The sequence below is a fragment of the Stylophora pistillata genome, chromosome 4, assembly GCF_964205215.1.
Source record: "Stylophora pistillata chromosome 4, jaStyPist1.2, whole genome shotgun sequence".
NCBI lineage: Eukaryota > Metazoa > Cnidaria > Anthozoa > Scleractinia > Pocilloporidae > Stylophora > Stylophora pistillata.
Genome location: NC_142522.1, coordinates 5,341,400 through 5,364,616, shown reverse-complemented (window position 1 = coordinate 5,364,616; position 23,217 = coordinate 5,341,400). Strand labels below are relative to the sequence as shown.

Here is a 23,217-nt window from a genome sequence, read left to right as displayed (position 1 = left end):
GAGTCCTCGATTTTGGTTATGAAACTTTTTCAGTTATCATTCAATGTCTTTGCGAATTATTCCAAGAGCTTATTAGTTTGAATTAAAAATAGCCTGAGGATCAGCCTCTCTCAAGGGGAGGCGGGGGAGGGGAAGGGAGGAGCCTGACACAAATCTATATCGAGAGCCATTCCGCCCTCTTGTAATTAAATCAAAACCTCTTCCACTTTGCCTGATATTCGAGATGTGGGTTCATATGTCAACTGTCCTCTAGAGTTTAAACACTCACACAAACGAACGTAAACACAAATCGATTCGGACTCACCAAGTCTCAACAGTATGTGCTTCATCGACTACCAAGACCGACACATCCATCAATTTGTTTTCTTCGGATAACCACTGCTCAGCACTACCAAAGATTATTTCTGCATTCGCTTATGTTCCTTTGTTGCTCGAGTCTAATGTCACAGCTTTTATACCATATTCGACAGGCTTATCGACTTGCAGGCGTCGAACAAGTTCGAGAAGATCAATTATAATTATCTTAAAGTCCTTTCCTTCTTTCTTTACATCTTTCCAGATGGAATAGAACAACTTTGGTAGAATCTGGGAATCTGATAAATCAAACTCTTCCGGTAACCCGTTAGAAGGACGCCGAGAACATCTTGATGGCACAAAACTAGCTTTTTTATGCATTCAAGTTGACCCGACTTCAAAGTCATTCCTGGAAAATATTCTAGAGAAGTCTCAAGACACTTTTCAAACTTGTTTTCGTTTATAATCAGAGACATTCAAGGGCAACTATTCACACTAACGGCATTTCAAGATGGCGTCGTCACAAACGGTGCGAACAAGTTTACTTCCAGTTCTCTTCTATTGTCGCCTTAGCCAATCAGCGTTTCGACCGTTCAGCGGCCGAAGAACACGGCTCTCGATATAGATTTGTGTCAGGCTCTCCTCTCGCTCTCCTCCCTTCCCTTCCCCCCCCCCCTCCCCTTGAGAGAGTCTGATCTTCATTTTAAATTAAAGATAGAAGTCAACTTGTGCAGCTGCTAAAATGTTTTGGTAGCATGTGTTTACAGGAAGTCCAAATTTTGCCTTACTGAAAGGTTTCGCATAATTTATTGAGACAAGCTCGGTATGCTGATGATAAAAGCACAGAATTTACGTGAGTGGTATGAACTATTAGAAGCTGACTTCCTCACTCTTATTATTTATTCTTGTTTGTCGTGGAAAGGCATCAATTAACCTTAAGAGAAAAACGAGAAAAAGCAAGTATCTCATTGAAGGTTGCAGCATTTGATTGTGCGGAAGTGTAATGCCATTAGAATTCTCAATAGATGTAGTTTAAAGCGTTTCAAATGCAGACTGCCGGCACGCCTCAAAGTCTATAAGTTGATGGAGATTAAGTTGGCCACTCTGATCACCAATATCACGCTTTTCCGCGTCCATGACGTCCCAAAAGGGCGACAACATGAACGAGACCATAGTGAACACTTATGCACGAGAAATTGAAGCTGATGAAGAAGTGGATATTCAACAAGACGACCCCGCAAGAAAACCTGCTACTGTAAGTGTGAGAAGAAATATTTAGTGAAAGAAAATATCTTGATATCCTTGGGGGATAGATTTGTGGAGCTAAGCCAGTTCATATGATATGCTACCTAGCGAACCATGTGTCGATGTTGGTTATTGGTCGGAGCATCTTACCAGTCTGTAGGAGGTAAAAGAGTCGATTTCTGTTAGGATCCCCGACTTATTCTTCATCTCAGTAGTCACCCGACTGTTTGCATAAATTTTGGTAGGAGAGTTGGTGGTCTTGTGTCAGAGCACTGGACTAGATTCCACAAAGAGAGGTCTGATTTCAAACCCTGGTTAGTTCATCGAGTCGTTTTCTTGGGCAGGACACTTTACTTTCATGAGCATTTGCTGTATACCCAGCAGTATAAATTATTAGCACGAACAGACAGAATTACTCGACTTGAAGACTTGTTGACGAGAGGGAAGGGGGGGGGGGGCTTCAATTCGTACAGGCCATTTGTCTCGTACAGGTTTAACCTTCTCAAAGAATCTTTATTGTTACCATCTTATACTGTAGCTGGTCTGAGGAAGTCAACATTTCAAGCATGTTGCCATTGGAATACTTCGCCGAAGAACACAAAGAAGACTGGATTCGGGAAGTTGATGTGGCAAAGCGCCTGTGTAGTGAGAGAGAAACATTTCCTTTTCTTCCCAATTACCGTTGGCACTCTACAAGCGAGTGAGTGGAAGATCTTTACCTTTTGTCCTCTGAAAAGAAACATTCCCTGCTTGGACGATTTGTCGTTAAACAGGGGAAGTAGTTGACAAGCTTCGAAGTTTTCGAAGAATAAGAAACACTTTCCTACCATTTTGATGTTTCAATTTCAAAGTTACATGAAAAATGCGCTCATTTTCAGCCAATCAGACGCGCGTTATTTTTTCACGTGTATATATAAGAGGAAACAATGTATCCTCAAACGATCCTAAATAGATGTGCTCAAAATGAGTTCAAATCAATTTCAAAGTACCCAATCTCTCCTTCTCGCTTTAGCGCTTTTTCTATATTTTCATTAAATCAATCTTTATTTTAAGTCAACAAAATATTCAAACTTATCAAAGATAGCTCCCTTAATTATTAGAGCTCCCCAATTATTTCGTCAAGTAATCTAATATTTTTATTCAGTCATTTGCGTCCTTCTATTGAGTATTCCTCTGTGCTGATTGGTAGCTTCAAAGTGTTGTTTCTTTGTAGCCCGTGACCAGGATAATGAACCGGGGAAAGCGAAGATCCACGAGTTACCATCGAACAAAAGCTGATAGTTTCGATCCGACGAAGGGCTAACGCTCGAAACGTCAGCTTTTGTAATCGTTACGGTGGCTAATTTACCATTTCAACTTTGTTGATATATCCAAATTATTACCATCGAACAGTTTGTAAAGTAAACAATTATTATTATTATTTAAAGGCAATTGAAAGAAGTTTTAGACGTTGGTCAGAAAAATGCGAAAGAAGAAGTTTTTAGTGAAGCTAGGAAATCAAGAAACTCGAAAATTAAATATAAACGGTTTAAAGCACATGATACGTAATAACGATGCCGTGATCGGTTTTAGTTTTGTATCTTACTGGTGGAGAAGGCGACGCGAGTTTTTATGATCCATAGGCCACCGAATTGGTTCATTACATCGTGCATAATTAATCTGTTTGAAAAGAAACCGAAGAAAACAGACCTAAAACCTCTTACATCTGAGAGTTGTTACAAGAGCTTCGGCAGTGCATTAGAGTCTGGGATACATGCCTATAAATGGTAAAAGCTTGATACCGAATGGCTTTACTAAGTTCCCGGCAAATTCAACTCTCATCTCCAGACGGACAATTTTTGCATAATTTCTTTGTAAACATTTATTAACTCTTCTGGATGTTCATAAGATTAAAGCTAATTTTACTAAACAATCCATATAATGATGAGTCCATCTTTGCCATGGCTTTACCAATACCAATGGTACAACTCTGGCGTCAGTGTTGCGTTGTTAAACTTAACAACGCCGTGAAAAAGACTACCAGCTGACTGTTTCTAATGCTCAAACAAATCCCCAGCCCGTGAGCAGGTTCTTATTAATAGCGGGCCACCAGCCACGATCGGCGAAGCCCACAAGATTAGACCAGGCGAGCGTACGAGAGGTCCGTCTAGGGTAAGGCACTAATGACTCCAGGAACCTTGCAGACCTCGCATTAATTGATATTCAGGGCACCTTACTGGAGAAAGTTTGTGATTTAATAAGTGAAGTTATGAACTTGTAGCCCATGATATCGAAAAACTTCAGGTTTTGGTGACCATTCCAAATTCTGGATCATTTTCCTTCAGTGTTTCCACTCTGAATGAGACTTTTAGACAGAACCTTGTGTCGAGTCACACAGCTCGGTCAGCTGTAGCCAACTGATTGTAACCCGTATAGCTATCTACCCAACAGAAATAAAACTTGTACATCTGTGCAAAAAAGATGTAAAAAGTTACATAGCCAAATTGTTTAAAAAAAAGTTAATCAAACATCTGAGGAGAAAACTACTTCTAGATTTGGAGAAGGGGAACTGTTCTGCCTTCGATATAAATATGTTTCATGATTATTGTAGTATTTGACCTATCGCACTAGCGAATATAATTATACCATGATGTAATCTAGTTAGTACCACGTAATTATGTACGTAATTTCTATATCCTTGTTATAATATCAAAGAGATCGAATAAACATGTGGTTGAGATAACACGTCTCGATTTCTCTATACTGAAAACCTTTTTATTAGTCGTCAAGAACACGACAATTATTATAGGCGAAAAATACATAAATGTTGATATTGGCCATTATTACATCGATCAGTTATCACCATAATTGGTTCTACTATGAAGTGCGGCTTACTAAATTTAAAGTTCGTTTAAATTTAAATCTTCTCCCTCTACTTGAACCCAGAGATATCATGAAGATCTTGCTAACTGCCTTCTCTCGATCCGCACCGTAAAAAAGTGAAACCTCGTTTTTTTCCTACCGGATCTATGACTCGCGCTCTTTGTAGTACGAATCAAGAAAACAGTGTTATTAACAGGTATTTAGGTTTAGCTTTAGTTATTTGAACATTTCCGAGTACTGAGTACTAAATTTACCTTAAATGAAACCTATATTGTGATCCAGAGGAATCATATTAATAGCATCGTTTGATATCATCGAGCGTATAAATTAAACAGTCTACGTGTTATGAAACTAAAACATTGTCAATAAAGAGAAGTTCTCTGTCGTCCAATAACACAGCCGGGAGAAAAGTTTTCTCAACTGGTTTCTTTTTACAACCGTTGTATAATTGCGATTAGTTATAAATAAAATTATTTGTGTTTTGGGATCGCCGGTTTGTGGTAGTTTGGCTTAAGGATGCTAAAAATTTAGCCTGATAGACGTTTCGATCGTATTAATAACAAAAGTTATGATAAGGCCCTAGTAACTTGTACGGCTTTGTTTAATAAAAGAAAACATTGTTTTCTGTCGCTGCAAAAAATGAGTGAAAGCAGTGAGCAAAACTCAGAAAATAAGTGACGTTTCTCGATGAATTGTGAGTCTCTTGTTCTAATTCGGAAAAAAGGAAAATTTTTTCTTTTGGAATCGTTTTTGCGGTTTTCCTGCGCGCGCCAGTCTATCGCGTCTTATCTAAGTTAAAAAGAGCGTCTTATCTAAGTTAAAAAGAATATTTCGAAATTTCCAGTACTTAGTAGTCATATGATAAAATGCTTACTGATGTTTATGACGCATGGATGTTCATGACTTTGATGACGTACACGGACCTTCATAACCTACGGAACTCGAGCCAAATATTTTCCCGCCTGGCCCTCCCAATCAATCAATAGGTTCACATTATTTTCATAAATTATTATATCATATCAAATTGCTGTTAAGAGCAAATGCAAGTACAAGTAGGGTCTGCCAAATATTTTCCCGTCCGGCCCTCCCACTCAATCAATAGGTAAATATTACTTTAATTTTATAAGTTATTATAAAATTTCTGTTTAGACCAAATGCAAATACAAGTAGGGATTGCATCATGCGACCACTCGTATGACATTCGTAAATTCAACGAAATATTTGTGAGAGTCTGGGTGATGGTCTTGTATTGTGAGGTTACTTTTAAATACCCATATAGTACATGTGTGGAGACCTAAGTGCTCGAGGTATGAGGTCTGAGGTCCGAAAAAGATCACACTTTAACGCTTGAGTGAAAAATTAAAAATTGATTTTGTATTATAACATCACCAAAGTAAAGCACGCGCTCCGATTGGTCAATTCAGCGTCCCCCATTTGCCCATGGGTGTACGCTGCTGACGTGAGCAAAAACAAAGACTAGTTTTCCGCGCGCGCTTGTTTTTTCTGGTCACGTTAGATTTATTGGATAAAACAAAATTCTTTTGCTGCAATGTATCAATGTTATGTTATAAAACAAATGGTAAAAGCCACAGTGTACACTATTGAGTTATGGATGCACTTGGGAGGTTTGCTAAGCACTCAAGAAGCTAGAGTCGCTCTCGGCTATCGCCTCGAGCGACTCTTACGCTTCAGTTCGTATTAGCAACCTCCCGCGTGCATCCATAACTCAATAGCGTACGCTCTGGTGTTTACCCTTTATTAATTTCCCGCTATCAGTCGATCGGTAGTAGCCATTTTAAGTTTGTGAACAGAATAAGAAAGGTGATAAATTTTAAATTCAGTGAAAAAAGAGGAAGCTCTTTTGTCTAGTCACGGGCGCGGGACAAAGAAAATAGTTTTGAGTCCTCACATGGAATTGAAGGTCAGAAGTTCGATTCAACATGACTTATTTTTCTTTGTCCCATGCTCGTGACATAATGAAAAAACATCTTTCTCCGTTTTATGTTTGGTTATATCAAATAACCATTATAATAACACAAATACCAATGAGAAGGGGGAAATGTCATAAAACAGGCAAAGAAACACAAAATGCGCACATGCAATGAATTGAATAACTTTTTCTTAAGAAAATGTATTACAGGGAAAATAAAAATGGCCTTTTTTAAAAAACAATAAAACTTTCCCATTCATATGCTTGTGCTTCATTTGAAACACTCAATAATCGATGTGGTAACTTCCCATCAACATTATTATGACGGCTGGTATTTTATTTGATTGTGTCAAACGTATCGTAACATTGAAAACAGAATTGTGTTCGTTATTCTTACTCGGTGTCAGCAAGAAACTCATTGGAGGACATCCCTTGGGCACTGTTACGGAGAGGAAACGTCTGCTTAAAGGTTAGGACGCTCAACAAATGTTCTGAAATTTAGAAAATAGTGGGCTAGGCAAGGAGATCGTACCCTGTCGAAGTGAAGACGCGTTAAGCGCAAAATTTACACTGCAGTTGAAGTGGTATAACGGGACAACTGGAGGTAGACTTAGAAAACCACGCATGTCGCTAAGGGATGAACAAATTACTGTATACTGCATTCTTAATGAAAATGCGTGGCTGGAAATTGGTACATGATTATATGTTTTAAACTCTAAAAGTCTTTCAAAAATTTGAGAGCACTTCATTCATTTATTTCGGCGTTAAAATTCTTAGATAATTCGAATTATTTTTAAAAAGGCGCAATCTAACTATGTGAGGATTTTCTTTAATAATAGATGACTACTTCTCATCGCGTTTTACCATTTGAATTCTAGTCAACGATCGTTGACTTCCTTAATGTATTAAAATTTAATAAGCACTAAACATCTGTTTTTGACTCCGTCTAGAAACAAATCTATTTTCTAATTGGCATATTCTGCGAGAAAAAAGCTTTCTGTTTCCTTTTTTCGCCTTTTTACAAGCAGATCATGAATGCTTCATGATTGCTCTTTTTCTCGTGAGAGTGGGAAATATTAGATATATGCTATTTTCCGTCAGCTTTCTTTTCAACCCACGCAAGCAACATCTGTCTAAGTTGGCTTTCATTAACGACAGCGACATCTGTCTGTGTAAGTCCGCTACAAAAATATACGATAAACGCACATTAATGGCTTGGCCAGTTATTCGTTCTGCTGTATATTTCCCGGTTCCTTAGACGTCAAAAGGAGCCGGTTCGAATATGTAACTAGAGAAGCATTTGTGTTGTTTTGCTGCCGTTGAGCTCCAATTCTTCCTCATCTCAACAACATTTTATGGAAGCTTCACGAGTAATACTTTACTGACGTGCTGAGTGATCGCACTTTTGTCATTTAGTGTTTGAGTGTTTCTTTGACGGCGTTTTAAACTTCTGCGACCACGGTAGCCTATCCATGTTTTCTGTTTCGTTTTTCTGTTATACAAAGGTCATTGTTTCCTCAAAACAAAGGTAGAAAGAAAATTCCAATTTTTTAACTGAACACTGATCGTGAATGGACTGAAAACGCCACCAGTATGAAATTCTATGAATAATATTAAAAATAGATGACTACTTCTCATCGTGTTTTACCATTTGAATTTCTATTCAACGATCGTTGACTTCCTTTCAGAGTTTGGCTTTTAAACTACTTTTGCTCCGGCTACAAATATACGCGTATTCTAATTGGCATATTCTGATAGAACATGCAGAGTTGACTTCTCGAATTATTACAAGCATAACATGGATGCTTCATAATAGCTCTCTTTGGATACCTGCTAATTAATTTCCAGCCACGCAAGAAACATCTGTCTAAGTTGAGTTTCATTAATCTTCTCTAACCCGGTATAAAAAACAAAAATATACTCTAATCAGTTAGCATATTCCCACAAACATAAACGTCCAGATGTTTGTTACATTATAGTTTATGCTGAATAAAGGGACAGCTAGAACCTCAAAGTAAACTTGGCATGCTTCGACAAAAATTAGCCTACTAGCTGCCTGTTTTTTTCATTTTCACTTGAAGGTCATGGATGCTTCGTGACTTCTCTTCAGTTTCCTCGAAGTGCTTATGATACAGACTTGCAAAACCGTGGTTAGCTTGATTTTTGTTCTTGCGATTCACAAACAGTCGACTCCTTTTCGGAATATTCTCGATTTGGCCACCGAAATTTACTGAACTCTTGAAGTGCGATAAAGTTCTCTGGTAGGGCAGAAATTTTGACAAATTTCTCTCTCAGACTGACAATTGACCATTCGTGGCTAGAAGCAGGCTTTAAACGACCAAGTGCCTTTAGAGGCTTCTCGAACTTTTTTTATTTTAGGATAATGAGTGACTCCGTGGAGTGCATTTAGCTTACACATCTCCTCTAGAAGCTCCGGGGTTTTACCGCTTTCATTGTGGAGGGGGACAGGGTCACGTTGTTCGATGAATTGTGAGTGTCTTGTTCTAATTCGAAGAAAAGGAAAAGTTTTTCTTATGGAAGTGTTTGTGCGGTTTTCCTGCTATCGCCTGTCTATCGCGTCTCATCTAAGTTAAAAAGAATATTTCGAAATTTCCAGCACTTAGTAGTCATATGATAAAATGCTTACTGATGTTTATGACGCACGGATGTTCATGACTTTCATGACGTTCACGGAAGTTCATGACCTACGAAACTCGAGCAAAATATATTGCCGTCTGGCCCTCCCACTCAGTGAATAGGTTCTTATTATTTTTATAAGTTATTATCAAATTTCTGCTAAGAGCAAATGAAAATACAAATAGGATCTGCCTAAATATTTTCCTGTCCGCTCCTTCCACTCAGTGAATAGGTTCTTATTATTTTTATAAGTTATTATCAAATTACTGTTAAGAGCAAATGCAAAGACAAGTAGGGTCTGCATCATGTGACCCCTCGTATGACATTCGTAAATTCAACGAAATATTTGTAAGAGTCTGAGTGATGGTCTTGTATTGTGAGGTTACTTTTAAATACCCATATAGTACATGTTTGGGGCCCTAAGTGTTCCAGGTTTGAGGTTTTAGGCCTGGAAAAGATTACAATTTAGCGCTGTGGTGGAAAATTAAAAATTGAGGTTGAATTTCCCGTTATCAGTCGATCGCTGGTAGCCATTTTAAGTTTGTAAACAGAATAAGAAAGGTGGTAAATTTTGAGCTCGGTAAAAAAAGAGGAAGATATTTTTTCTAGTCACGAGCGCGGGACAAAGAAAAAAATTCTGAATTCTCACATGGAATTGAGGGTCTGTAGTTCGATTCAACATAACACTATTTTTTCTTTGTCCCGTACTCGGGACATGTTGAAAAACATATTTTTCCGTTTTATGTTTGGTCATCAAAAAACCATTGTGATAATACTTTTATCCATGAGAAGGGAAAATTGTCATAAGACAGGCAGAGAAACACAAAATTCCCACATGCAATGAATCGAACAACTTTTTCTTAAGAAAATGTATTCCAGGGAAAACAAAAATAGCCTCTTTTCAAAAACAATAAAATTTTCTTATTCATATACCAGTGCTTCATTTGAAACGTTCGATAATCGATGCAGGAACTTCCGGTTAATATTAATTATAACAGCTGGTGTTTTATTTGATTATGCCAAACGCATCGTAAAATTAGAAACAGAGTTGTGTTCATTATTCTTACTCAGTATCAGCAAGAAACCCATTGGAGGACATCCCTCATGCACTGTTACGGAGAGGAAACGTCTGCTTAAAGGTTAGGATGCTCAACAAATGTTCTGAAATTTAGAAAATAGTGGGCTTGGCAAGGAGATCTTATCCTGTCGAAGTATGAAAGATACTCCCGCATTTAGCGCAAAATTTACACCACAGTTGATGTGGTATAACGGGAAAATTGGAGGTAGACTTAGAAAACCACCCATGTCACCAAGAGATGAACAAATTACCGTTTACTGCATTCTTAATGAAAATAAGTGGCTAAAAGTTGGCACATAATTATATGTTTTAACCTCTAGAAGTCTTTCAAAAGTTTGAGAGCACTTCATTCATTCATTCGACGTCAAAAATCTTAGATAATGGGAATTATTAAAAATCATTAAAAAGGCGCAATCTAACTATGTAAGGATTTCTTTGAAAATAGATAGCTACTTCTCATCGCGTTTTACCATTTGAATTTCTAGTCGACGATCGTTGACTTCCTTAATGTACTGAAATTCAATGAGCAATAAACATTTGTTTTTGACTTCGTCTATAAACAAACCTATTTTCTAATTGGCATATTCTGAGAGAAAAAAGACTTCTGTTTCCTTTTTTCGCCTTTTAAAAAGCAGATCATGAATTCTTCATGATTGTTCTTTATCTCAGGAGAGCGGGAAATATTAGATAAATGCTATTTTCCGTCAGCTTTATTTTCCAACCGCACAAGCAACATCTGTCTAAGTTGGCTTTCATTAACGACAACGACAACTGTCTGTGTAAGTCCGCTACAAAAATATACGACAACCGCACATTAATGGCTTGGCAAGTGATTGTTACAACGGTAACAACAATTTTTATTCTTTGATCTTTTTACATAAAATTAAAGTGGGATAGTTTCCCCCGCAAATAGCTAGAAAGCTAATCTTGGCGGGGCAAGACAAGTACCTGAATAATACAAATCGTCTGGTATCTTAGGACAAGGAGTCTTTATTTACACAGTCAGATAGAAAAAGATAAGAAGACAATTAAACTTAGAAAGTGTATCTATGTACCTACCTTTTTAATGATCATGGGGATTTGAATATAGTTATCTTCTTTTTCTGAGATATCAAATAGCAATTTGCGAAGGACTATTTTAAAAGCTTTCTTTGGGAGATCCGTTCTACAGATTGGTATCTTATTCCACAGCTTTACTCCGATCAGAGAGAAGGAATTGTTTTTTATTTCTAGTCTCGAACTTTTAACATAAAACTTACCAGACGTAAACGATCATGTATTGTATAAATGAATATTAGACGTTTTCTGAAATAGGTTTAGTATGTACCGACTCGTAATAAAGAAAAGCTATCGGAAGCACGTTTGCTTTAAGAAATAAAGGAATTGCATGGTCATGCCATTCTACAAAGTACAGCAGACGAAGGGCTCTTTTCTGAAGAATAAGAATTTTAAGATGAGTCATCAATGCCTGACCCCAGGCGGCAAGACCATAAGTTAAATAAGGGTGGATTAATGACTTATAAATATTCGATAGTATTTTTCAAGGTACAGAGTGGCGTAGCTTTACAAATAGCCCAACATTTGTACTAATTTTTGTAGCAATAGAATCAATGCGGTATTTCCAAGAGAGATTCTGATCAGTAGGAACGCCCACATAATTTATGTAAACCTTAGACTCGAGACGAACATATTTATTCTTTTCGTTATCGAAAATGCAGAGTTTTAGTTAGTAAGCCAGTCCCTTTTGGTAAGGATGAAAAATTACAAAGTTGGATCTTTTAGTGTTAAGAGTTAATTTGTTGGCTGCCAACCAGTTATAAAGGTTTTGTAACTCGTTGTTGACAATTGTTTCAAAGTCTTTCAGATTTTCGTACGCATACAATATGTTAGGGCGTCTGCAGGTAAAACTTAAATTTATTCGAGCATCTGTAGATATCATTGACAAATAGCAAGAAAAGTAATGGTCCAAGAATTGATCCTTGAGGAACACCACATCCAACGACAGCTTTATCTGAAATACAATGGCCTACTTGCGTTGGTAGTTTGTGTGCGATTTCTAAGATATGAGGAGAACCAATCGTTACTTAATCCACGAAAGCCATAGTGATCGAGTTTATCAAGCAAAATGTAGTGATCGACTGTGTCGAAAGCTTTTTTGAGATCAATGAATATTCCACAAGATAGCAATCGCTGATTCATGTTTGCCTGTATATCATTAACAATGTCCAATATTGCGTACTGGGTTGAATGCTCCTTACGAAAGCCGTATTGTGAGGAATACAAAAGTTCGTGTTTCTTTATGTAGCTCGCTAATCTGTTGTAAATCATTTTCTCGAATACTCTGTTAAAGTTTGAAAGTAAAGAGATAGGTCTGTAGTTGTTTGCGTCAGTATCATCGTCACTCTTAAATACTGGTGTAATTTTAGCAATTTTGAGTTGTAATGGATAAGTCTCTGATCTGATCGATGTATCAAGTAGCTAAAGGACAGGAGCTATGACGGTACTCGAACATTTTAATAATTTGGCTGTTGAGGAGTACAAACCATGAGACTTATGATTCGGTACAAGTGATATTTCTGACAGTAATTCTTCGGGTAAAACAGGTTGAAAAAAAGAAGGATAAAGTTGGAGATTTGCAATATCTGCTGTATATTTGCCGGTTCCTTAAAAGTCAAGAGGTGCCGGATCAAGTATGTAACAAGAGAATCATTTGTGTTGTTTTGCTGCCGTTGAGCTCCAATTCTTCCTTATCTCAACAACATTTTATGGAAGCTTCACGAGTAATACTTTATTGGCGTGCTGAGTGATCGCACTTTTGTCCTTCAGTGTTTGAGTGCTTCGTTAACGGGCTTTTAAACTTCTGCGACCACGGTAGCCTATCCACGTTTTCTGTTTTTTTTTTTCCGGTATGCAATGGTCATTTTTTCCGCAAACCAAAGGTAGAGTGAAAATTCAAATTTTTTTATCGTGAATGGACTGAAAACGCCACCAGTATGAAATACTATGAACAATCTGTCTGAGTTTGGCTTTTTTTCAAATAATTACAAGCATAACATGGATGCTACATAATAGTTCTTTATCTAATGTGATTGGGAAATATTGGATACCTGCTAATTACTTTCCAACCACGCAAGAAACATCAGTCTAAGTTGAGTTTCATTAATTTTTCTCTAACTCGGTCTAAAAAACAAAAATCTACTCTAATCAGCATATTCCGACAAAAATAAAACTTTGGATGCTTGTTTCATTATAATTGATGCTGAATAAAGGGACCACTAGAACCTCAATGTCAACTCAGAAAACAGCCTGTGACGTCAGAAGGATGAACAAATCCCTTTTTACTGCATTTTTAGCCAAAGAAAAGTATCATGAAATTGGCATAACAACAACATTGCAACAAGTACACAGTCTAATGCCCTTTGATGATCTAAACGTCTAGAGTTCGTTCCATATTCTGAAAACACTTCCTTCTTAGAATCATTCGATCTTAAAGAATGACGTAAAAATATTGTTTCGTTGCCCAACGACTCAATTTAACCATGTGAAGATTTCTTTTATAAACAGATAAAAGCTTCCTATGTTACTTATGGTATACTTCGACAAAAGTAAGCATACTCGTTGCTTTCTTTTTTCATTTTTCATTTGAAGGTCATGAATGCTTCGTGACTTCTCTTCATTTTCCTCTAAGTGCTTATAATACAGACCTGCAAAATATGGTTAGCTTGACTTTTATTCTTGCGATTCACAAACAGTCGACTTCTTTTCGGAATATTCTCGATTTGGACATTGAAATATTCTCAACTCTTGAAGTGCGATAAAGTTCTCTGGCAGGGTAGAAATTTTGACAAATTTCTCTCTCAAACTGATAATTTACCATTCGTGGCTAAAACGAGGCTTTAAACGACCAGGTGCCTTTAGAGGTAGTCTCTCTCACAGTCGTTTTTAGTCTCGTCACGCAACGCTCCTCCCCACAAACGGCTGCTCACATTCGAACAACATTCCTTTCCCTTTGTTGTCTTTGCAACTATGAGGTCACTGACATCGTTTCTTATGTGACCAATCAGAGTACAAAAGATTGTAATCAATATCGTTTTTCCCGCGTTTTCAAATTCTGCATTTGATCGTAGTTTCTTGATGGAGGAAACGCCGAAGAAGGTTTTGCTGTAGTCTCGTTTTTATTTAAACACTTACGCTGTCTTACAACATGCGCTTCATCGACGGCAATGGCACAGAGTTTTTTGGAATACACAGAGTTCGTCAGCATAAATCTCCAGCGTTCGTTCTTCAACCACGTTTCAGGGGATCCGTAAACTAAGGAATATTTGCCGCTTTCAACACGAGTGCGTTTACCATCCTCAAGTGAACTTATGTTAGCTGCTTTTAGCCCCAGCTCCTTCAAATGGGACACTTGGTCGTCCATAAGGCTTACCAATGGTGAGACCACGACGACGATATGACCAGGCTTTTATGAGGTAAGATCAAACACGAGTGGTAGTGTTTGATACAGGAGAGATTTCCCGAAACCAGTAGGAAGATTGACAAATACATCCTTTCTTTCCTCAACTATTTTCCTAATTCCAGTTTTTTGCTGCGCATCTAAGCTAGGAATTCAAAATGTATTACTAACAACATCAAACGCTTCTTCAAAGGTCGCCACTTTTGAAAGCTTTGAACTCCAAGATGAAACAAACAACATGATTGGTTAGATTACTTTGGCGCGCAGAGTTCTCGGCATATGTAATCCGAATGGTGATTGGTTGACGTAGTGGTAAGGAATGTTGTTCGAATGTGAGCAGCCGTTTGTGGGGAGGAGCGTTGCGTGACGAGACTAAAAACTGCAACGAGGGAGACTACTTTAGAGGCGTCTCGAACTTTTTTTCATTTTAGGATAATGAGTGACTCAGTGGAGTGCATTTAGCTAGCACATCTCCTCTAGAAGCTCCGGGGTTTTGCCGCTTTCATTGTGAAGGGGGACAGGGTCACGTTTTTCAATGAATTATGAGTCCCTTGTTCTAATTTAAAAAAAAAGGAAAAGTTTTCCAGTGAAATCGTATTTGCGGTTTTCCTGCGCGCGCCAGTCTATCGCGTCTTATATAAGTTAAAAAGAATATTTCGAAATTTCCAGCACTTAGTAGTCATATGATGAAATGCTTACTGATGTTTATGACGCACGGGTGCTCATGACTTTCATGACGTGCACGGACGTTCATGCCCTACAGAACTCGACAAAAATATTTTCCCCTCCGGCCCTCCCACTCAGTGAATAGGTTCTTATTATTTTTATAAGTTATTATCAAATTGCTGTTAAGAGCAAATGCAAATACAAGTCGGGTCTGCATCATGTGACTCCTCGTATGACATTCGTAAATTCAACAAAATATTTGTAAGAGTCCAAATGATGGTCTTGTATCGTGAGGTTACTTTTAAATACCCATATAGTACATGTGTACATGTGGGGCCCTAAGTGCTCGAGGTTTGAGGTCTGAGGTCTGGAAAAGATCACACTTAAGCACGGTAGTGAAAAATTAAAAATTGATGTTGAATTTTGCGCTATCAGTCGATCGCTGGTAGCTATTTTAAGTTTCTGAACAGAATAAGAAAAGTGGTAAATTTTCAGCTCGGTAAAAAAAAAGGGAGCTCTTTTGTCTAGTCACGAGTGCTGGACAAAGAAAAAAATTCTGGGGCCTGATATGGAATTGAAGGTCTGAAGTTCGATTCAACATGACTATTTTTTCTGTCCCTTGCTCGTGACATGATGAAAAACATCTTTTTCCGTGAGACGGGAAAATGTCATAAGACAGGCAAAGAAACACAAAATGCGCATATGCAAAATTGAACAAGTTTTACTTAAGAAAATGTATTACAGGGAAAATAAAATCTGCATTTTTCAAAACCAAGAAAACTTTCCCATTCATATATTTGTGCTTCATTTGAAACACTCAGTAATCGATGCTGTAACTTCCGGTCAACATTAATTATGACAGCTGCTGTTTATTTGATTATGCCGAACGCATCGTAAAATTGGAAACAGAATTGTGTTCATTATTCTTGCTCAGTGTCAGCAGGAAACTCATTATAGGATATCCCTCATGCACTGTTACGGAGTGGAAACGTCTGCTTAAAGGTTAGGACGCTCAACAAATGTTCTGAAATTTAGAAAATAGTGGCTTGGCAAGGATATCTTATCCTGTCGAAGTGAAGACGCATTTAGCGGGAAATTTACATTGCAGTTGATGTGGTTAATGGGACAATTGGAGGTAGACTTAGAAAACCACCCATGTCGCCAAGGGATGGACAAATTACCTTTTACTGCATTCTTAATGAATTACGTAGCTAAAAATTGACACATGATTATATGTGTGAACCTCTAGAAGTCTTTCGAAAGTTTGAGAGCACTTCATTCATTCATTCGACGTCAAAAATCTTAGATAATGCGAATTATTTTTAAATAGGCGCAATCAAACTATGTAAGGATTTTCTTTAGAAATATATGACTACTTCTCCTCGTGTTTTACCATTTGAACTTCTAGTCGACGATCGTTGACTTCCGTAATGTACTGAAATTTACTAAGCACTAAACATCTGTTTTTGACTCCGTCGATACACAAACCTATTTTCTAATTAGCATTATGATATTTTGAGAGAAAAAAGCCTTCTGTTTCCTTTTTTCGCCTTTTTATAAGCAGATCATGAATGCTTCATGATTGCTCTTTATCTCATCAGAGCAGGAAATATTATATAAGTGCCATTTTTTCGTTAGTTTTATTTTCCAACCACGCAAGCAACATCTGTCTTAGTTGGCTTTCATTAACGACAGCGACAACTGTCTGTGTAAGTCCGCTACAAAAATATACGACAAACGCACATTAATGGCTTGGCCAGTGATTGGTTCTGCTGTATATTTGCCGGTTCCTTAAACGTCAAGAGGTGCTGGCTCGAATATGTAACTAAAGAAGCATTTGTGTTGTTTTGCTGCCGTTGAGCTCCAATTCTTCCTTATCTCAACAACATTTTATGGAAGCTTCACGAGTAATACTTTATTGACGTGCTGTGATCGCACTTTTGTCATTCAGTGTTTGACTGCTTCGTTGACGGGCTTTTAAACTTCTGCGACCACGGTAGTCTATCCATGTTTACTGTTTTATTTTTTTCGTAAACAAAGGTCATTCTTACCGTAAACCAAAGGTAGAAAGAAAATTCCAATTTTTGATCTGTACTCTGATCGTGAATGGACTGAAAACGTCACCAGTATGAAATACTATGATCAATCTGTCTGAGTTTGGCTTTCAAAGTTCTTTTGCTCCGGCTACAAATAAACGCGTATTCTAATTGGCATGTTCTGACAGAATATACATAGTTGACTTCTCGAATTATCACAAGCATAACATGGATGCTACATAATAGTTCTTTATCTAATGTGATTGGGAAATATTGGATACCTGCTAATTACTTTCCAACCACGCAAGAAACATCCGTTTAACTTGTTTCATTATAGTTGATGCTAAATAAAGGGACAACTAGAGCCCCAAAGTAAACTTAGATAACAGCCTGTGACGTCGGAGCGATGAAAGAAATCACTTTTTACTGCATTTTTAGCCAAGAAAAGTATCATGAAATTGGCATAGCGACAACAATATCGCAACAAGTACACAGTCTAATGCCATTTGATGATCTAAAAGTCTAGAGTTCGTTCCATATTCTGAAAACACTTCCTTCTTAGAGTCATTCGACCCTAAGGAATGACGTAAAAATATGAGTTCATTGCTCGACGACTTAATTTAACCATGTGAAGATTTCTTTTAAATATCGATAACAGCTTATTACGTTTCAAACTTTTAATTTCGTGTCGACTGTTATTGACTTACTTATTGTTGCGAAATCCAAAACGCAAGAAATATCTGACTGACCAGGGGCCCGTTTCTCGAAAGTCCCGGTGACTTAACGGGCCCGAAGCAATGTTTTAAAATCAAAATTTAAAGGATAGGGAAGCAGGTTCTGGCACCCAAAACAAGTCCTTTTTGTTTCTGTAGCTGATAGTTTTATTCCATCATTTTCAAAACTTTTGAAATCGCCATCTTAAAAGAAAACATAACAGCTTTACGGGTCCGTTAAGTTACCGGAACCTTCGAGAAACGGGCCCCTGGCCTACGTTCACTCCGACTACAAACAAACACATGACTTATGGCTTACCTCAAAAATAAGCCTACTGCTTGCTTCTTTATTTTATTTTATTTTTTTTTTTCATTTTGCACTTGAAGGTCATGAATGCTACGTGACTTCTCTTCATTTCCCACTGAGTGCTTATAATACAGACTTGCAAAATTGTGGTTAGCTTGACTTTTATTCTTGTGATTCGCAAGCAGTCGACTCCTTTTCGGAATATTCTCGATTTGGACATCGAAATATTCTCAACTCTTGAAGTGCGATAAGATTCTCTACAAGATTAAAAATTTTGAAAGATTTCTCTCTCAAACTGATAATTGACCATTCGTGGCTAAAAGCAGTCTTTTAACGAACAAGTGCTTTTAGAAGCGTCTCGAACTTTTTTTATTTTAGGGTAAATAGGAGTGCATTCAGCTTGCGCATTTCCTCTAGAAGCTCCGGGGTTTTGTCGGTTTTATTGTGGAGGGGGACAGTAGGGGGGCGGGAGCCCGGGAGAACAGGGACGGGAGAGGGTGGGAAGCGGGAGCAGAAATTTTTAAGACATTCGTTTGTTGTTTATCACTGCTTATCGGGCATCCAGTCAAATATATTAACATAATGATAATCGACTGAAGGAAATTTAAAGTATTCTTATCATCGTTCTTCTCAACTTTCTAGACAGTGCGCAGTTCAAGATTACTATGTTCACGTTTCTCCAAGGATTCTCGCTATGGTTTTTGACACATGTGCTTCTTGCAACAAATGGTGTCTCTTCGCAAAACCTCACAGGTAAATATCCCATTTGGGAATTAAAACAGTCTTGATATAGCAAATAAGTTGATTAGTTGTCTATGCCTTTCATTTTTACATCCAAGGTTATATTCGTTACAGCACTTTCGTTTTAGTTTTTTAGTTTGAATCTAGGGATTGTTAAATGCAGCTGCCTGCTCTTTGGAATGGTCGTATAAACGGATTTTTTTAAAAATGCGTCCGAAAATGTTTTGGTTCCACCAAACCTATCATCCGAAACGGCACTCCCGTAAAATGGATTTGGTGTTTGTGAGCATTCCAATATTTTTAAGTGTTTGTTTGTAACAGGTACTGTCTTCAGACATTGAAAACGATGTATATGCCATTCTTTACTGCCCCACAGTTTATCCCGTCTTTTGCTTCTCTTCAATTTTCGTTTAATATTCGTAACTAAAATAATTCGTTCAAAAGGTGACATTCAACTTGTTATTGATATCTGGAATCTGTTAATAACAAGTACACATCACCTCGAATATTATGGATTCTGTCTGTTGTTGTAATTCCATTTATCTACCCTTTTTTCATGGAATTTGACCTTTTTGGAGCGTACAAACCTTGTTTAAAAACTAACCAATTCGTAACTCATTGAAGGTGTTACTCAAAATGGGCTTATGAACCAGATTACCAAAAGACGTATGCTCGGTTGGTTTGGATGTTTTATCGCGACTTGAAAAACCACTGATATGAGGATGGTGAACGACGAGCCCCTAATACACCAAGATAACTTGGTTAAAAATGGTGTCATTCCAATACAACTTAAATTCAGTACCCTTTTTCTTTCTAGGAAATTGCTCCTTTGATCACAAAACACTGTGTAACTGGCGGAATGAAAGGAGAGGGGATCATTTTGATTGGCTCCTCCGGCAAGGAGCTACTCCTAGTTTTGACACAGGACCAAGCAGCGACCACTCAGGTACGTAGAGAGTGGTGTCACCCCAAAATCAATTTTATTAAGTTCAAGAAACACAAGAGAAACATGATGTCATCTGACATCCAAATCAAATGGTTGAAAAGCTGATGAGATAGTTGAGATGCAAAGCTGTAAATGTTTCTTTTCAAGTTAGAATTGGCACTCGATTCCCGGTTTGATACACACGCATGCGATAAACACCAAACCAACATAGGATCTTTTCTTTCTTTATCTTTTTCATTTTCTTTGAGGCGTTCTTATATCTAAGCGATCAGCGGAAATCATTACGTGAAGAAATTGCCTAAGTATTGTGCGATCATAGCTTAACGAATAATGTTATCTCAATTTGGATACCGAGCACGTGGCAATTAAAGAACAATAAGGAAAGTAAAAAACTAGCTATAAGTTTCGAATTCGCTTTAAGTCACAACTACGAGTTAACGTAATCACAAAATAACTTATTGCTTACAAACGTTCGCGGGTCTTGATTACTTTATCGAAGATTACAGTATAACTCGTCTTCTATTTAAAAATCGATCTTGATTACACGAGGTCTTATCCTGACCTGAAACGCTAACTATAATTTTCTGTCTAAAACTAATCACGGAGGCGTTTATCAAACCAGAAAATCTTTCGCAGCTTCTCTCGGAAGCGGTATTATTCAGCTCAAGCGGTTACAAAGGTACTTTATGTTGTTAGGCAGCAGTGTCAATCGCGGAACATCGAGGTTACGCGCAATCATAGTGGTTTTTTTTCCACATAAACCTTTGGGCTCGCATTTAATGCATCTCACATTTAATGCATTTAACTTACACATAGAATAGGGACATTAATAAAATTTAAGGCGGAATTTTATGCCAAGATTTGTGAAGAATTTCAGAAACCAAAAATGCTTTCCTAATCGTATAGGAACATTCAAATCCATGACTTTTTCATTTTTTCAGAGGTAACGCTTGATAACTTGTTAACTTTGGACGCCCACAGTCAAAGTCTATATTTCCAAGTTAACGTTCCAACTAAATTTTCTTTCAGGAAATGGCTGGTACATTTACATAGAAACTTCATTTCCACGTAGATATCAAGAGAGTGCCAAGTTATACAGTCCTTGGATGAGAGGCATACAGCGTTTAACGTTTTTCTACTCCATGTACGGCAGTGCCATTGAGAGTCTGTCTGTATATATTAAAGATCAGATGGGAAAAGAATCAAGAGTATGGAGCCGTCATGGAGGTAAATTATCCAACAACTGGACTGAGGGCTGCACGACCTTGAATTACGGCGGAAGTTACCAGGTAGCGAGGCAAATCTCGTTTAATAAATTAAACCATGTGGTGCGAAAAAAAAATCTTCTCAAGGATCAAAGATGATTTTTGGAGTGCTATTACATGTTATTTGACCATTGTATTCGTAGTCACCCATAAGTCTCAATTTTTTGCTATACCACTTCGTAACAATTCATTTGAATAAGCATCAAGCATCTTCATTAACCTCCGTCACTTCCAACTCCCGCAAAGTCTTCACTTATTTCCTTGTCCCCCTAATTCGCTATATAAATGAGTCAACCACCCTTTTAAATTGTGACTCTGACAATTCTTATACCATTTCAATTCAGGTCATAATTGAAGGTATGGCAGGCGCAAGTTACACTGCTGATATCGCAATTGATGATATTAGTTTTAGTTCGAATTTAACGTGCGTCTCCCCTGAGAATATCACGCTCGTTGGGGCATTTGAAGGTACGTAAAAAAGATAAATGTCAGGTAAATTCGTATAACTTGATACAATTTTTTTTCTCAAACGTCTTTAGTTGAGTAAGCAAAGCATTTTTAACAAATCTACATGCGCTATTGATGTTAGTCACCTGGCGAAAAGTAACCGTTCTTAATTTCTGGCCATGCAAATAATGTTACATTTTATTGTTTCGCTGATGTTTCCGTCCTTCTTAACCGTTTGAAATTCTAGTAAACTGTACCTTTGATGAGGGTTACTGCGGATGGCGTAATCTCCACGCAGACCAAATGGATTGGATACTAAGAAGAGATGAAACACCAAGCAGATGGACGGGACCGACTGAAGACCACACAGGTAAGTACTTGATCGCAAACGATATCTTGTCATGAAAGGGAAAGGGATTAGGAATTTAACGATGGTCAAAAAGCTTCCTATGGCTCAAAAAAACCTTTCCTTCCGCTCTAACCCATCCTTGGTATTCTGATTGATAATTATTCTTCAGAACGAAACATTTCCTAAGAGTTTCTCCCGAATAACAATCTCCAAGTTTGACTCTGCTGACTTCCTTTTCATATCATCCACGTTTATCTGTCGAGAAAATGATTACCAGGTTTATTACCACCGGTTAAGCTTTGAATGGTAGGACGTGATGTTGCTAATTTAACTATTTAACCGCCTTCCATTTAATGTATTTACTGAGTAGGTAAAATAGTTTTTGCATGTTGAGCAACATCTTAACCGAACTCTACCGTCTGCTCGCCGCTTTAGAGTGACTTTTCTCCACTTTAAGCTTAAAGCTAAGGCAAGTGTTGCTGACGTAAATTAACTACAATAATGCCCTTAATTTTTCTTTTGCGGATGCTTATCGGTGCATGTAACTATTCGCGCATATCTTTACAGGAGGGGGAAAATATATCTACATCGAAGCGTCACATCCAGCGAAACAACATCAGTTCGCAGGGCTCCTGAGTCCTTTCATCTGGGGACCAAAATGTTTATACTTCTTTTATCACATGTATGGATCAGATATAGGAAGACTTGTTGTATTAGTGAGGGCTGTGGGACAACAGCAAAATTACCTGATTTGGCAAAAAGCAGGAAACCAAGGCAATCAGTGGAGAAAGGCCGTTGTCTTTATATCTATTGTGGGCGAGTTTCAGGTAAGATTTATCTCGTGGATTCAATGGGTAACCTACTCTGGTGGAATGAGTCTTTCGAAACAAACTCTTTCCTCTTGAGTCATACATTCCCCTGCCTTCTTTATAGCACTCGATGATCCTAGATAAATTTGAGATACCCATCCACAAAGCCTAAGAAAAAATTAAGACAAACCAAAACTTGGTTAAGGTCCACCCAACCTGTCCCATAATTTGGGTCGGGTTTGTTCGTGACAGTCTAGTCAGGATATTAGGTTAGATATCAGAGCTAAAGCTTCGAGTTGGAAGCAAGTTAGTAGGAAAAAAAAACGGTCGAAAGGGTAATAGATGGGCAAACTGAAGAAATTTGCCCAAAATAAGAAAGTACATAAATCATGCCAACGTTTCCATGTTTATTTCGATTTTTTTAGTTTTATGGGCT

At 37.7% G+C, this 23,217-nt stretch overlaps 1 protein-coding gene across 1 annotated transcript in view; it reads left to right on the top strand.

Moving 5' to 3' along the window:
• The first annotated feature begins 10,013 nt into the window (after window positions 1-10,013).
• LOC148732116 (uncharacterized) overlaps window positions 10,014-23,217 on the top strand; it is a 30,514-nt gene continuing 17,310 nt past the window's right edge. The window contains exons 1-7 of the mRNA XM_088756588.1: window positions 10,014-10,107; window positions 18,867-18,977; window positions 19,783-19,911; window positions 20,941-21,200; window positions 21,521-21,644; window positions 21,871-21,993; window positions 22,540-22,799. Of these exons, the coding sequence (XP_088612714.1) occupies window positions 18,890-18,977; window positions 19,783-19,911; window positions 20,941-21,200; window positions 21,521-21,644; window positions 21,871-21,993; window positions 22,540-22,799 (984 nt within the window). The 5' untranslated portion in view covers window positions 10,014-10,107; window positions 18,867-18,889. The remainder of the gene's footprint in view (window positions 10,108-18,866; window positions 18,978-19,782; window positions 19,912-20,940; window positions 21,201-21,520; window positions 21,645-21,870; window positions 21,994-22,539; window positions 22,800-23,217) is intronic.